Raw genomic sequence first — 18,073 nt, 5'->3', positions numbered from 1 at the left:
CCATGATAGTGACAACAATCAGGAATGAGACACCCACCAGGATAAAGACAACCACCAGGATAGTGACAACAATCAGGAATGAGACACCCACCAGGATAGAGACAACCACCATGATAGAGACAACAATCAGGATTGAGACACCCACCAGGATAGAGACTACCACCAGGATAGAGACACCCACCAGGATAGAGACAACCACCAGGATAGAGACAACAATCAGGATAGAGACTACCACCAGGATAGAGACAACCACAAAGATAGAAACAACTACCAGCTCTATTCAGGTAATAATAATAGTCTTTATTTCCTCAAAACTGAAGATTACAGCATCTCATTATTATAATGTTTATATAATACAGACATAATATGCAAAATTAAAATCATGAGAAAAATACGCAAAACAATTTGCAATTGTTTTTAAACATGTAGTTTTAAGTACATCTTTTGTATATTACATTCAGTCAGATTGTAGTTTTAATGACAAATGACTTTCAAGTACTTGGTGAATAAATAACTTTGTTAGTAATAGACATTCACAATCTATTAGGTTAGTTATTGTAGACAGAGAACATATTGTAAATATTTATAACACAGACAATTCTAAAATCTTCTAAATCTTTCTTCTGTAATCATTTCCTGTAAAACTCCCATGAAAAGTTATATTATAAAATTAAACTGCAGTTTTTATATAGGGATCTGAATTTTCTCTTCACTTGGTAAAGGGAGACACTTATTGGTTTTCCCGAGGCGGTGTTGATTTTTGTGTTTCTTCAGATCTATTTTTCATTTTCTACACCTACATCAATTATTTCGTTTCAGTAGATATGTATTTATTTGCACATATTTAGCTTGAAACTATTTTGTCTCTTTAAATTCACTTTCAAAATTTGATTGGCCAATTCGAAAGGTCACCAGAACGTGACCCTAATGGGATGTTGTCAGATCCTTTGTCAAATGGAGAGATAATAAGGCAATTAAGGAAAGTATTTTCTTGTAGCTTTTTAGTCAAATCATTCCTATTTACCATTATTTAAAATAAAAAACTCACCTTATATTGGAATTTTGAACTTTGTCAAGTTAGGAACAAGAGATCTAGAGTATCTGTATCACTGCATTTCAAAGATTTTAGTTGTTTGGTTGGCTGATAAGATCTATGTCTTATCCACAGCCAGGTTCAAGCCTCTCGTGTAAATAATCATATCAATATTACAAAAGATAAAATTCTAAATTTTTTCTCTGCTTTTATTTTCCAATTTCGAACTACATGTACTGGTAGTAGTGTTTCAAATAATTTTAAGTTTAGATAATAATAATTATAAAATGTTTTTTAATGTTACGTTTTAGCCTAGGAAGCCAGAAGGATCATTTTTAGCTCTTGCATTAACCAGTATAATTTTGAAAATAATTCTTATAACCTTCCAAATGCCCTTCATAATCTATGTTATGCAAAATTTATTTTTTAGTAAAGATAGCCATTGGAGTAAACAAACTATCTGATATCATTCCGTTTTCTGTTTAATTTGTTTTCCAGATTTGCTTTATAGTATTCAATTGAAGAATATAGAAAAGTAAAGTTCTTTAATCCTTATACTAACTCTACCAGACATTGGCGAAAAACCTCCCAAATGACAGGACGCAAACGACTAGACAGGACTGATATGGGAGGCGCGTACGAACTGACCCTATCATTAAAACTACTAATTCACATTCTCACTCAAAGGACTTCTTTCCTATATTCTTTAGTTAATAACATTCCCATAAATTCAAAAATTGAAAATATTGAAAATAAATTGTATTCTTCTACAAATACCGGCTTGAGCTATTATGACCATCTGTCTTGTAGGCCAGAATATAACTTTGTTTTTAAAACAAAGATAAAATTTTCCAAGAAAATTATGATGATATATAATCCTTGAATAATTAAAATAATGGCAATTTTGACACAAGACCAAGTAAGGGTTATAACATTATGTCATTGATAACGATTTTCAATTAAGGAGTTATCTTCCTTAATTTCTTAATATCACTTCAATGTCAATATCTTTAATCCAAAATTAAATAACATTATTTAATCTATATATTGTGAACAAAATTTTGCAAAGTTAGATTATAGAGGTTACGATAATTGTAACTGTTATTTTGAAATAAGAACAAATTTTATGCTCTACCAAGTGTGTTATGAATGACCTTGAACGGAGTAGCCTTTAGGTAAAAAGCCGGTCAAATTGTCCCGGTGACAATTTCTAGTTGTAACTGTTATTTTGAAATAAGAACAAATTTGATTTATACGAGTTGTCTCCCTTCTCATGAAGCTGCCATCTTAAGGAATCATCTTTATTTGTTTTCAATTTCTTTAGAGGGAGACAAATCATGGTAGTTTAATGTATATGAGCAATGAGTGAGAATTGTGAGGCAGGTTCCATACAGTACTAGAACAGTATTTGTAATAGGAATTTCAGTGGTACATATTCTCTGGGTCTCTTTCATAATTTAACTATTTTGTACAATTGGTACTGTCTCCACAATAATTTTGTACAAAATCTAAATGTGTTGATCTTCTGTCTCTTATTCCATGAAGCTTATTATTTTGTTTCAAAATTTCAACATTTAATTACTTTTTTCCTAATTCTATCAAGTACAAATCGTTTCCAGTCACAGCATTAATCAAAAAGTTTTTGTGATTTTTGTGTCTCTATTTGTAGCAAGTGAAATCATAACCGATTGGGATTTAATTTTTACATTTCTATGAAGTTAAAAGTACTTTTAATTTTTAGCAAGAAAAGCTGACAGAAAAAAATAATAAATTTTGTATCTTGACCGTGTATTTTCATAATTGTTTTAGAAACGGCGATTTGTTTTCTTTTGAACTGCATATTTTTTTTGTAAAGAGCTGAATCTGAAAATTTTCACCTTGCATATAGTGAAGAAGAATCGCTATTATATAAATTTAAGGTCTTTTTGTTTTGAAGTTTTTTTAAGTTCCAAAAAATAAAACATGCTTAGTCTTCCATAATAATATTTCAGTATGAAATGAAATTTGTCTTTAATGCCACCACAACAGTTCGCGAATAAATATCCGATTCATACATCGTAATTAGCTCAAAATCAAGCACACTACCATATTCTTTTATTCCATTTTCAACCTTGATATGAACTTCTATTTCCAGAAATCCATATTAGAAATAAAGTTAGTTGTAAGGAAAAATTGCATTTTTCACCATAGCATCCTTAAAAACTGGTAGATATTATCAGATCATGGTAAGATTAGAATGGCAGTGGTCTGACGTCCGTAAGAAATCGGACTTGTTGTTAAACAATCGGACATGTGGCAAATTTCTGGATTTCTACAAACTCCAGATTGATATGTACATGCATGTATGGTGTTATATTTAGTTCTAGATATACAGTCAATAAATTTTGTTTTGTTATAATATAATTATAATGAGTCTGGTAGATGTATGAGATAGACATGCACATGCAGTTTGTGCATTTGTAAGGTTCATGCAATCGACCTATACATTTTATTATTTCTTCAGAATGTTTGTTTTATATGAATATGCTTGTGTTCAAGTTCAATTTCAAACAATTTATTGATACATTTCCTATATAGGTCTTCTCCCTATTCAGTTTCAGTTTTGTTTATAAATAATTTGTGCAGGAACTAATGATGTTTTTTCTGTTGTAGAATTTGGAATGATTTCTGTGTATATAAGTAGCAGTGTACTAGTCTTTGTGTAGGATCCTGGAGGACCAGCATATATTGGACCTAATGATACGGAGATGTCCAATTTTGGAGGTTACAATGTATATACGTGCCACTGGATGTTTTTTTCATTTTAAGACTGTTGAATAAAGACTTAAGTATCTTATTCGGTCATTCGATTCCACAGCCTTCTTAAATCCAGTATTTGAAACCTTAAGCATTGAGTGCTGGTGCACCTCCTGCTAACCTGCACTGCAGGATTTTTCAGGTTGGGTGGCTCGCTTGGTTTCACAAAAGGCTATTTTAGGACTTAGATATGTACATTTTACGCGTCCACTAATACCAGTCCGGCAGCAAAATAATACAGTCTTCAAAAGAATATCAGTCTTGTGTTCTTATTTCAAATGAAACACAATGTATTCAGAAATGAAATAATTATGTACGGATAAGTTTTGAAGCAGAACAAACATATCTTGTCTACACTGTTGGAGTAACTTCTTTGCCCAGTATTTAATTGGTATCTGAAAGACATTGCTTATAAGGATCCAGTGTAATATTGATACGTCATTCTTTAAGTGAATAGTCTAAAGGCTAAAGTCTGGTTCTTATGGTATATATGAAAAAAACATTCTTGTCAAAATCAATCTCCATGGAAGAAGATAACTTATTGTCTTATATTAAAGGAATCCTAAAATGTCCAATGTCCATCTTGACATTTCCATACAACCTTGCTTTCAAAGAGATAGGCAAATTCAGTTTTACAACTGCTTAATTTACATGGGGGTTTTCCACTGGACAACATAGCAGAACTTGACTGTTGTTTTGATATACAAGCTAGGACGCATTTAGACCTCAGGCATTTGCAGACTAAAAAGATAATCTGATAGCATGTCCTATAATTTAATGTAGTGTTGACTACTTGATCACATGACCTACGGCACCCCATTTCACTTTAAGCGATTAAAAAGCATATTTATTCAAATTAACATGTTACAAATTATACAAAACCGTATTTCAGAAATGTTTATATCTTTCATTTAACATATATATCATTCAATGCCAGCACTTACACACAATTTGAGAAATCCAAGAAAACGTCATCAAATTTTATAATTTGTAGTATGTTAGTTGGAATAAATGTGCTTTTCATTCATTAAAGTGAAGTGGGGTGCCATAGGTCATGTGACCAAGTTGCAAGCCTTGACTTCAGAGAATATTACTCATTATTAAGACATCTATAATAAAATCTTTATTAAAACAAAAATACATTAATTTTGTAGAATCCAGTCCAGTGCAAATATGTTTTTAAAGATATGCTCTTAAAATATGTTTCTATACACAATCCATGCATGAAATTATGTGGAGAGGGCTGACTATTCACTTTAAAGGCGGGGTTAATTCAACTACCTATTGCAGTGTTAAAGGTCTATGTGAGATTTTTATCTATTTTGCCTTTTTAATAAGGAATAAAGGGCCTAAAATGATAATTTATAGTATTTTGGGTATATGTTGAGGGGTCCACTTGTATCCACCCTTTGAACATATTTTTGATTTTAAAAAATTTTTTAGCTAATGCAAAATACCATGGCCATGGTGAAATGACCCCCCCATCCGCTCCCTAATTATATCTTTTTAATTTACATTTAACTGCCTTACGATACAACAAAATCATATATCTTATGATTTCAGTGATATTAAATGCTATTTGCAAAACCCTATGACTATGAGAACTTCGACTTAGAAGGGGAAGTTGGAAGGGGGGTGTTCAAAATACCATAGCCATGGTGAAATGAACCCCCACCCCATCCCCACGCCAATTTTACTCTTTAATTCACATTTAATTGCCTTAAAATACAATAAAATCATATATACTTCGAATATAAAATGTTATTTGCAAAAAACTATGACTATGAGAACTTCGACTTAGAAGGGGAAGGTGGAGGGGGGGTCAAAATACCTAGCCATGGTGAAATGCCCCCATCCCAACACCAATTATATCTTTTTAATTCACATTAAACTGCCTTAAGATACAATAAAATCATATATATTATGATTTGAGTGAATATTAAAAATGTGATCTGCAAAAACTATGACTGTGAGAACTTCAACTTAGAAGGGGAAGGTGGAGGGGGGGGGGAGGGGGGGTCAAAATACCTAGCCATGGTGAAATGATCCCCCCATCCCAGTACCAATTATATCTTTTTAATTCTCATTAAACTGCCTTAAGATACAATAAAATCATATATATTATGATTTCAGTGAATATTAAATGTGATTTGCAAAGACTATGATTATGAGAACTTCAACTTGGAGGGGGTCAAAATATGTGGCTGTGGTATTTTCACACACATACACTCCTCCTTTACCTCCAACAAACTTCAAAACTATTGAAATCAAATTATCACAAAATTTCTATTGCACATTATTGTAATCAGTAGTATGGATAGGCCAAATCAATTTGAAAATCATAGCCATGGCGATTTGAACACCCCTCCCCCCCAAACTTTCTTAAAAACAAAATAATTTTCAGTTTTGTTAAGTACATATTATAGAAAGCCAAACTTATTACAAAATTTCAACTTTCCCTAGAAAAGGGAATTGTAAAGAGGTGGGTGGATCATTTCGCCATGGTATTTTGAACCCCCTTCAACATCTAAGCTGAAGTCCTCATAGTCCTAGTTTCTGTTAATAACATTAAATTTTAACTGAAATGATAATGTATATCATTGTAATGTAATCTATTTTGACAAACACCCCCCCCCCTCGCGTCTCTCATAGTCGTTTTATTATTCTAAAGTATCCTTTGATAAACAAGAGGCCCATGGGCCTTAACGGTCACCTGATTTTAAATATATAATGAAACAAATTAAAGACATATAAACACTATATACTGGGCCTTGAAGTTGGTCAGTGATTTTATAAATTTGACTTTTTAGTCTATAAAGAGTATTTGCTTCCATCAAACCTGTGAGCTTAGAAGAAGAATTTTTTGAAATTTTAGTCATTTTGACCCTGTTTTGTCCTGCCCCTCTAGTCCCCCAGGGGGTCAGTAAGGACCGATATATCTCAGACTAATAATTCTAACCAAGTTTGACTCATTTCGTACGGAAATTGAGCAAAAAATGTTCATAAATATGTTTTTCCTATAAACTATAGTAAAATTGACCCCTTCCCCAGGGAGAAACACGAGACCCCTAGGTCATATAATTCAAAATTTATATAAACAGCTTAAGACCTTTCCATCTATAAAGAGTATTTGATTTTACCATTTCCAGAATTTCTGAATCTGAAATCGAATTTCCGAATTCTGAATCGGAGAGTACCTGGCCCGATACCAAACGGTGTCGGCTTATTCCAGGTTTTCGAGTACTACTGCGCTCTGGCCATAAACCAGACATCTATCTGTCATAATGTCTAAGTCTGGTGTCAGGGTCAGAGTATCTCGGGCTACAGATAACATTGTTATTTTAATCGCCTATCTTTTATAGCAAATATTTGATTATGTATGATATTTAGTATTTCCTAATAGGAAAAAACTTTTGTAAATGTAATGTGCATGTAGCTGTTGTTTTAACATGAAGTTAAGTGGAAAAAATTATAATAACACTTTGATCACAAAGTTTTTTGTTGTTATTTAATATACCTGGTATACGATAATCTTTGTTTGTTTGATTTTTTGCCGAAATGCTCGAACGTCGGTGAAGACACCCCTGAGATATTTCGCCGAGACTAAGCACAGGCTCGTGTTACCAACGTTGATACGGAGAAAACGACAGTTTTTATTTTTTAAAGTTACCATGGAATATCAAAGTTATATGTAGTGAGAAATTGTACAATACTATCTTTTTTAGATTATATCTTTCGATCGAGCCTACTGCGTATGCATCGTAAAATTCTACTAAGTTGCATGAACAATCACGAGAACTGCAGGTCGGGAACAGATCCGATTTGATGCATACATCTCAAATATAAAAAAAAAATGATTGCTATTTCCGAAACTTTTTGGACTAAAGATAGTTCATGTGTGAATGTTTAAGTCTTCAAAGATCGCTTCTTTTTTAATGAATAAGAAAAAAAAAACACGAAAAAATCACGATAGCTGCTCGCAACCCAGTACCGCGGTTTCATCCGTTTTCGACGGCGAAAGACCAAAATAGATTTTTCACACACAATGTCAAACATATTCAATTCAAATAATTAATTATATGTTTCAGAAGCATGTTAATGATGTTTTTTGTGCAATATTTCATGAATTTCAACGAAGCATTCTATCCACAAACGCTGTAAGATTTACATTGTAGCCTAGGCCTACCGTTTCTTTTTCTGTTTGTCAAAGTGACGTTTAAATAATGAAATGTTTCAAGATAAACTTACACTATTATTTTAAACTATGTTATGCTGTATATGAGTGTAAATTGCCACCATAATACCACAAATGAATTTTCCTTTAAAACGTCAGCTTGTAAGGTCGAATCAACCGGGCTCATAGAGGACTAAAAAGTGACGCCATTGGAATGTTAGGGATCAAATCGTAAAATTTAGAAAGGGCGTCAGAACGCTTGGTTTCAACCGAAATTAACACCGTAGTGATAAAGACCTTCCAAATGAATTTTTGCATCGGGGAAACAGGGACATAAATAGTTGATTTTCTCAAAAAGTAAGAAAAACAAAATACATTAATTTTGCTGGAACACTAATTCAAAAAAATCATTCTGATTTTGGAACAGCTAGAATTACGAAGAGACCTCTAACAGTATTTTTATTATTATTATCATATATTATGTAAGTTAATAATTACAAGCTAACCGATATTTACATAATATACAATTCATTTTTCGCAATTTTCAGTCATGTGGACATGACGTACATAGCAATTATTTTACATGATGAATAATTTGCGTGCCCCTGTGCTTGGGCTGAGGTGACCAATATTACATTTCACGGTCCCGGAATAGCAGTTGAGATGGGTTGTTTTTATCTTGTACACACGTTCCTTCCACATATTCATAATTCTAAATATAACTGTCAAAGACAGCTATATCTGGATCAAATTATTGATGAAAAGTTACATAATACATATGGTGATTGTAATGCTCGCACAGCAAGTGAACAAGATGTAATTCTTTCCGATTCTGATCAATATTAACTATTGCACGACTCCTATAAAATTGATAACACTGTATTTACTAGAAAAAGTTGTGATGAGGTGCTAGACCAGAGAGGCAAAATTTTATTAGATTTTTGTATAACAAATCAGATAAGAATTGTCAATGGCAGATGTTTGGGCGACGCATTTGGAAAATTTACATGTTTTAACTTCTGGCAGACGAAAACATACTGAACCAAGTATTATCCTTCCAAGTCTAAGATTTTCTCGCCACACTGTCCGACTGCCATTGTATGTTATCCTGGAAGATACTAGCTAAATTTACTAATCATAGTCACCACTCTACACACGAGAAAGATGTAATTTTTAAATCAGGTTTCAAGTGGGACAAAACCTCACCTGATAAATTTATTAACGCCATATCTTCCAATGAAATTAGGAAAACCCTACAAGGACTTTCAACCTCATCATCTACTAAACTTGAGAGCGACAATGGTATTGACTGTGCCGTTTCTCAATTAACCAATTGTATTATGACAGCGGCCGAGGCTTCACTTAAACCAACCTGTAGGAGGCATACCACCTCTAAAAAGAAAAAAAAAACCTAAGAGCAAAAAATGGTTTGATGACGACCTCAGGGTAATGAGAAGAAGGGTAATAGATAATGGTATATTATACTCTAAAAATCATAAAGACCCCATTATCAAAGGGCGATACTACAACAAAGCTAGGAAACAGAAATGCAGATCCTATAAACAAAATATTCTGAATCAACTGGATGCTCTGTCATCATCTAACCCTAAGCTTTATTGGAGCTTAATAAATGATCTTAAAGAAAATTATCAGACCTCTAATTTAGATCCCTCCAATGACAAGGATCAATGGGCCAAACACTTTCAAAAATTAAATAAACCCCGTTTCTCATTCCAAAGAAGGATTCAAGAACTAGAAAACCTGGTAGTCGATAAAGAAAATCAGTCCCTTAAAGGGTCAGAAACTCTTGATAAAACGATTACACTTACAGAAATTAGTTCCGCAATTTCGAAACTTAAATCTAGCAAATCTGCTGGTCTTGACATGATATCAAATGAGATGTTGAAGTATGGCCAAGGTCAGTTGCTACCTAGCCTCCACGCAATATTTAACGCCTGTCTTTCAACGGGTTTTTATCCACCCTCTTGGTGTGAGGGCTACATAACGCCCATTTATAAATCAAACGATACCACCGACCCCGATAATTATAAAGGGATCACCATTACTTGTTCCATAGGGAAATTATTCAACAGCATTCTAAACAACAGACTCGACAACTTTCTACAAGAAAATAACACTATTAATCCCTGCCAAATAGGGTTCACAAAAAAGCCAGGACAACTGACCATATGTTCATACTTAAGACGATTATCGATAAATACTGTAAAGTCAGCAAGCAACACATCTATGCATGTTTTGTTGATTTTCGCAAAGCATTTGACAGCGTTATACATAGTGGACTTCAATTAAAACTACAGAACCTCGGTCTCAGTAACAACTTCTACACTCTAATTAAAAATATGTATATACATAGTAAGTCACGAGTGAAGGAAGGCAACATTTTAACCGACTCCTTCTCTTGTAAACTAGGTGTCCGACAGGGAGATAATTTGAGTCCTAACCTGTTCAAAATATTTCTAAATGATCTACCTAAATATTTGGAAGACTCTCAAGATCCAGTCTACCTTCAGTCTTCACCTCTTAATTGTCTGATGTACACAGATGATGTTGTCCTTCTATCAGCCTCAGCTGCAGGCCTCCAGAGGAAACTCGATCTTATAAATTCATACTGCACAGACTGGTGTCTTAATGTGAATATTCAAAAAACCAAAGTGGTTGTATTCAATCATTCGGGTCGTCTGATCAAATTACCTTTCTCATTCCAGAACAATACAATTGAGTGCGTCCACACTTATAATTACTTAGGATTGATCTTCTCTGCCTCTGGCACTTTTTCAGCAGCCAGAAAAGAATGTTGTAATAAAGCCCGGAAAGCATACTTCAAACTCCGTAAAGACTTCTTATCATTTAATCCTTCAGTAAAAACAAGTCTGAATGTGTTCGACCATACAATCAATCCGATTTTGCTATAAGGTTCTGAAATTTGCTATAAGGTTCTGAAATTTGGGACTGTTTTGATACGAATACACCAAGATTTAAAAGAAAATCGCCTACTCTAGATGATATCTACAACAATTGGGAAAGCGAGCTTCTGCATTTAAGGATGTACTCCTCTGAGAAGTCAAAATTTTCTTGTATTAAACTTTTTTTCTTATATAGATTTTTGAAAAGAGGAGTTCATACCATGAAAGAAAATGAAAGAAAAAACATATGTCCGTGTGCTCGTTTTTGAGCTACTGTCACTCAAAGATACCTAGTTGACAAAATATTGGATTTTATGGGAATTTTGCCGTTTTGACCATATACACAAGATATTAAAGCCATAATTTCCTAATGAGGTGTTTGATATGTATTTATGTTTGTATAATTTATTTTCCAGTAGTCTTCTTTTAAAATATACCAGTTTTGATCAAAAAGACTAATATTTTTTCTCAGAATAACAAGATATGCTACCCCTACCCCTTAATTTTGAGCTACAAAATGCACCATTTTCAGCCATTTTTGCCAAATCTAACCCTTTATAGAAAAAGTTCTGGTATTAAACTTTTGTTAATATTTTGCATATCAATAGGAAAAGGGTTGTTCTTTCAGAATCAGGCAGAAAAATGGGGGGTCCGTGTGCTTACTTTTTTGCCCCACTTGAAAATTTGTTATTTTTTAGTATTTTAGAGTAAAAATTATAAGTGCTCAAATTACCATTAAATGTAAAAATAAAGTGAAAAAAGTGAATCATTTCATACATTAATGCTCAATATTTTAATTATCACGAATCAAGTAAAGATTTACAGCAAAAATTAGCTCAATACAGCTAAAAATGCTGGTGCAGTAATTCAAGTAAAAACATTTTCAGTAAAAAATGGTAAAACTGTGGCTCTACTTGAAGCGAAAAAAGACACAATTTCAAAATGGCCGCCAAATGGGCCATTTCTTCAAGTTAGAACTGTAATTTTTTGACAAAATTTGCAACTGGCAACTTGCTGCAGATATCGATAAATTGCATTTGAAAATCTCGTAACTTCTTTGATCTTTGTCGAAACGAGACTTCAACGGGACTGAAACCTCAGAAGAATACATCCTTAAAACTTTGCAAATTTCTCCTTGGTATACACAAAAAAAAATACGAACTTCGCTGTACGATCGGAGCTTGGACGCTTTCCGATCCATTTTAATATAATCAAGGGGATGGGCATGTACTGATATCATCTTAAACATACAGCGCACCAATTTCCCCTGCTACATAAGGCTGTATTATGCTCTAAATTATTATGTGAAAACGGTAAATCTTCATGGTTCAGTTGAATCAATTCTATCTTTTCAATGACTAACACAAATAAGAGCATAATCAATAAATCTGAATATCAATTCAAACGCGTCTTCGTGAACATTACATTAAAATGTGGCACACAACGCGCGGTATGTTGATGGATGGCAAGCTCTCAACTTAATGTAATTTAAAAAATAACTTTGGTACAGAACAATATCTCTCATCTCTATCCAATTTCAATTCGAGACGATCTCTCACTAAACTCCGCATTTCCGCTCATAGACTGATGATAGAAGCTGGACGTTATTTAAAGATACCTCGGGACGAAAGGCATTGTAAAAATTGTAATGACGGACATGTAGAGGACGAAGTCCATTTTCTATTTGCCTGTGATAAATATAATGCACAACGTCAGAAATTAATCAATGTATGCCATGATGTATGTCCAATTTTTTTACACTTAGATTCACTTAAAGTGAATAGTCGGGCAAAGAAAACCAGTCTAAATGCGTTCATTGGCCTTCCAAAAGTTCTCACATATTAATACGACTGTCAAGTTCTGCTTACGTTTCCCAGGTCTGACCATTGAAATAACGATAAGCATTGAAAGCGAGGCTGCGTGGATAATGTAAGCACGGACATAGTCAGCCGGGAGGACGTTACTTTAAATTAATTTCTTCGTACGCAGACAGATTTTGACGAGAGATTTTATTTTTCTATTTCATAAGAAATTATACTGGATACATTCACACCATTTTTACCGAATTTAGCCATCCTTGCCCGACTGTTCACTTTAACCATTTTATATGGCTCATGAACAACGAAAACATGAGTGTCCTCGTGCCTCTGTCTGATTTTATTTCACAGAACCTTCCTCGCTAATTATATAACTCAATTTCCCACTGAAACGACATAGCCACTTCTTGTTGTCGCTTACAGTTAGGAAACTAACTATCAAGTTGTCCTGTATGATGTCTACTTTATGTAATCATAAATGTTTTGTATGTAAATGCCCCGTGCGGGACCTTGATTGGTTTAGTAAACATTATCTATTGTCTATGTGTAAGACCTCGATCGAGTGCATTGTGATTAGCGATAGGCCTAGGACGTCTCCTTGCAGGCGGTATATGGAGTTTTCAAATTATTATTTGCCTAGATGAAATAAATGATTTGTTTTAATGTCCAGGAGACAGGAGTCATCTCGTCTTTCCGTGTCGACACCAAAATAAAACTAACAGGCCTATTCAAGGATACGTCTTTGGCATACTGTGAGATACTGACCGTGTACATATATCCGATGTAAATCCTCAGATATATGATTATTTATTTTATAGTAGTAGCTACATGTACATGTAGCCCTCGCCAGATTTTGTGAATAGTTTGAATAGGCATGTTTGCATGATATATTAAAAAAAAAAAAAAAAAAAAACCAATGAAAAAAAAATTGCCACCGGTGGTGAGAATCGAAAGATCAGAAGATCTGCACGTTAACACTAAGCCAGATTTCTGCTTTTTTATATACAGTGTTTTTTATAAGAAGCGGATAACATTGTAATTTTAATCACCTATGTATTTGATGATGTACGATTTAGTATTTCCTAATAGGAAAAAAGAATTGTAAATGTAATGTGCATGTAGCAGTTGTTTCAGCATGAAGAAAAGTGAAAAAATGATAATAACACATTGATCACAAATCACAGGTTTTTTTTTGTTCTTTAATACACCTGTTATACGATAATCTTTGTTTGTTATGATTGATTTGATTGATGGGGCTTAACGTCCTTGTTCCGGTGATTATTCTCTTTAATTCCTCCAGTTTGAAGATTACATAGATAGAATAACATACATGTAATACAATATTCAACATGGCTTAATCTGTACAAAGAACAATGTAAATGATTTGACAACTAGTTGAGTAGATGTACTATCTATAGTGCAGTATAGTGGTGCAAAATAATTAAGACAATAATATATAATGATAATAATAATATTAAATAAATAAAAAAGAATAATTAACTTACATTATATATAATAATAATAATAAAAATACTGTAAGAGGTTTCTTCATAATTCTAATTGTTCTGAAATCAGAACCATTTTTTTAAGTGTTCCAGCAAAATTAATTTAGTGTAACTTACTTACTTTTGGAGAAAATCGACTTTTTGTGTCCCTATTTCTCTGATGCAGATATTCACTTTTGCCATACTTGGAAGGTCTTTATCACTACGGTGTTTATTCCCGTTGAAAACAAGCGTTCTGACGCCCTTCGCGGCTTAAGTTCATTTTACGAATTTAAAGTCAACAAAAGAAGCGGAACAATATCAAGAAACAATGAATTTTCAGCACTAATATCGACATTAGTCGGGCATAGAACTTGATATCGGATAATAAGAATTTCCTGTAATAGTTGCAATAGGAAAATATTACGATGTCAGTAAATAAATGTTAAATTGCTTTCGTTTGATTCAATTTCTAAATTTGTTGACTTGATCCCGAACATTCCAGTGACGTCATTTTTAGTAGGATGAAACGGCAGTCAGTCCCGCCAAACAGTGACGTCACAATCACCGGAATGACGTCGCTTACATATTTCCCACGGTAGTCAAAAGGAGTACACACTCATTCGGTTTAGTGAATGCATCTTTTCTTGATCATCAAAGAAGCGTTTCGCTTTGAGTGAAATCGTGTAAATAACAGGCAATTTGCTTTCGTTTTGAATACCATCTTCTGTATATATAATGAAAAAGTTGCAGGATAAACAGAATACACGGTCACTATCTTGCAATACAAGTTTTATTTTGGTGTCGACAGGGAAAACCGAGATGACTCGGCAAAACCTCCTCATCTCATCTTCTCGCATAAACGATAGCAGCATCGATATTAATTATAGCAAAATAAAAATGTCCAACGTTGAAAATATTGCAAGTACATTCATAATTTACATAAACCAGTAATTAGAATAAACATTTATTTCATCTAGACTAAATAATTTGCAAATCCCATACACCGCCTGCAAGGAGATGTCCTTGGCCTATCGCTACACACGATACTTTCGATCGTGGTCTTATATTATTTAACTTTTAATGGGATATTTAATCTAGATATATCTGTTTTCAGCAGTTATATTTCTATGAACACGTGTAAAACAAGCAGTCTGAACTACTATTCCGAGACCGTAAAATGCAATCTTGGTCACCTCAGCCAAAACACAAGGGCACGCAAATTATAAAACTCGGTTAGCTTTTTTATTGTCATTATTGTTATATACACTGTATGTGATATTTAAACGAAAACACATATTCTACCTAAGAAGCCAATGATATATATAATGTAAGTATCGGTTAGCTTGTAATAATAATAATAAAAATAAAAATCAGGGGAAAATGAACACTTCAGTATGTATATATACACAATGAACCCAATCAATTTACTACACATACAAGTAGTAAGAATTACGGTGGCTGATTTATGCCATTTCGTCTTTTCGTCTTTTCGCCCCGAAAAGACGAAAATTAAATATCTTAATTCTCGTCTTTTCGCCCCGAAAAGACGAAAATTAACAAATTTAAATTTCGTCTTTTCGCGACGAAAAGACGAAAAGTCAAACACGAAAAGACGAAAGTGAAGCACGCTAATTAGCGCCTTTAATTTTCGTCTTTTCGCCTTCAAAAATCTCGTCTTTTCGTGTTTTCGCCACGAAAAGACGAAAATTAACAAACCTTATAATTTTCCTCTTTTCGTCTTTTCGCTCGGAAAAATTACAAATTTCAGATATACTTTGTCATCTTTCATATACGACGGAGATTATAATGTAATTTCTAATGTACAATTATGATGAAGACCGTGTCATGTATACATGTAGTCAAAATGTCTTTTCAAATAATATACAGTACATTGTACCTACTGATTGACTGTTATAATTAACTGTATTTGAGCAATTTCTTGGTACAAGTCCTTCCTTTAAACTCAAAGTCTTCACGAGTTGTCTTTCATAAAAATATCTTGTTAACAAGTTGATCCGTGGTTCAATCGCTTTCAAATATTACCCGCCGACAACCTTTTTTTCAAGTTGTATAGGGGAGGTAACTCCTGTAAGTACTATGTTTAGCATCTTAAGTTCATTCTGTCCTAACATATACACGGCAATGTTTTGATAAGCGTTATTGCTAAATAGGGCGATTAGAACACAAAAAATAAGATATTAATGGATTTTAGAAAATGTATCAATCACGCTAAAAGGTTTGCGGAATGATGAATCTGTTTGTGGCACGTGGCATATGCCACGTGGGAGAAATCTACGTAACTGCTGGAAACATACATGTAGACTTATGTTTTAAAACTTCTAATCTTAGTGATTGATAAAGATACTTGTAATACTATCAATTTAATAATTCGATTGTTATCATAAACTACTTTGATGCTTCCATATTGAACAATTATGTCAATAAGTCAATACTAAGGTAAAAAGATTTCAAAATGACTTCCACACCGGACCGGAAGACGAAAATACGAAAATTAAGGTTTGTTAATTTTCGTCTTATTGGGGCGAAAAGACGAAAATTAGGTTAATTTTCGTCTTTTCGGGGCGTAGGGCGAAAAGACGAAAAGACGAAAATTAAGGTTTGTTTTTCGTCTTTTCGGGGCGAAAAGACGAAAAGACGAAAATTAAGGTTTGTTAATTTTCGTCTTATCGGGGAGAAAAGACGAAAATTAAGGTTTGTTAATTTTCGTCTTTTCGGGGCGAAAAGACGAAAAGACGAAATTTAAGGTTTGTAAATTTTCGTCTTTTCGGGGCGAAAAGACGAAAAGACGAAAATGAAGGTTTGTTAATTTTCGTCTTTTCGGGGCGAAAAGACGAAAAGACGAGATTTTTGAAGGCGAAAAGACGAGAATTAAAGTCGCTAATTAGCGTGTATCACTTTCGTCTTTTCGTGTTTGAGTTTTCGTCTTTTCGGGGCGAAAAGACGAAAAGACGAAATGGCACAAATCAGCCACCGTACTAATTAGCGTGTATCACTTTCGTCTTTTCGTGTTTGAGTTTTCGTCTTTTCGTCGCGAAAAGACGAAATTTAAATTTGTTAAATTTTGTCTTTTCGGGGCGAAAAGACGAAAAGACGAAATTTAAGGTTTCTTTATTCTCGTCTTTTCGGGGCGAAAAGACGAAATGGCACAAATCAGCCACCGTATAAATGTCCTCTAAATAAAATTGTGTAAAACTGCGTTTCCGGTAATGTATCATGATTACGGACGATTAAGTTTTTAGGATCTAGTTTGAACGAATACGATTGTATAAATGTATTTTTGCTTAATTTTCATTTCAAAATGCAATTTTTTACATAGGGCTTCTATGTAATTACAAACATGACAACGAATATAGGTCAACATCATAAAAAACTTGGACACAGAAAGTCAATATAATATGCTATCTACCAAGAAAAAAATAAATGTGTTCCCGGCCATTTTGTCAAATAAAGGATAAGAAATGTTAATATTGTCCAAATGCAATCACAAACCACAATTAATTTTCTGATGAAAGGACAAAAATGCTAACAAATAGAATATTATAAACCCGAAAAATGTGCATACCGCGGCATGTTGTGTAAGTCATGCAGTCACCGGCTAAATACATAAGATATTTCTATGTTACATATGCGTCCCACCGCTCAATTCACAGGTCAACTATATTATTAGCGGATGTTAAGGTAAGACATTAACAGTTGTTCAGATAATGACGAATTAATAACCTAACGGGGTCACCAACAATACGACACGAACTATTTGCCGCTGTATCGCCATAATTTGTCCATGTAATTTACAGTTCGGTTATAATTATATAAATCAATTA

At 33.5% G+C, this 18,073-nt stretch overlaps 1 protein-coding gene across 1 annotated transcript; it reads left to right on the top strand.

Annotated features, from left to right (window-relative positions):
• LOC138323014 (uncharacterized) lies at window positions 1-4,082 on the top strand. Its single transcript, XM_069267329.1, has 2 exons — window positions 1-284; window positions 3,686-4,082. The coding sequence occupies exons 1-2, from the start codon at window positions 3-5 to the stop codon at window positions 3,695-3,697; spliced, it is 294 nt and encodes a 97-aa protein (XP_069123430.1). The 5' UTR covers window positions 1-2; the 3' UTR covers window positions 3,698-4,082.
• Window positions 4,083-18,073: the final 13,991 nt, after the last annotated feature.

Source organism: Argopecten irradians, chromosome 5 (assembly GCF_041381155.1).
Source record: "Argopecten irradians isolate NY chromosome 5, Ai_NY, whole genome shotgun sequence".
In the NCBI taxonomy this organism is placed as follows: Eukaryota; Metazoa; Mollusca; class Bivalvia; order Pectinida; family Pectinidae; genus Argopecten; species Argopecten irradians.
The sequence above is the reverse complement of the archived record's forward strand: the minus strand, read 5'-3'. Positions and strand labels throughout refer to the sequence as shown.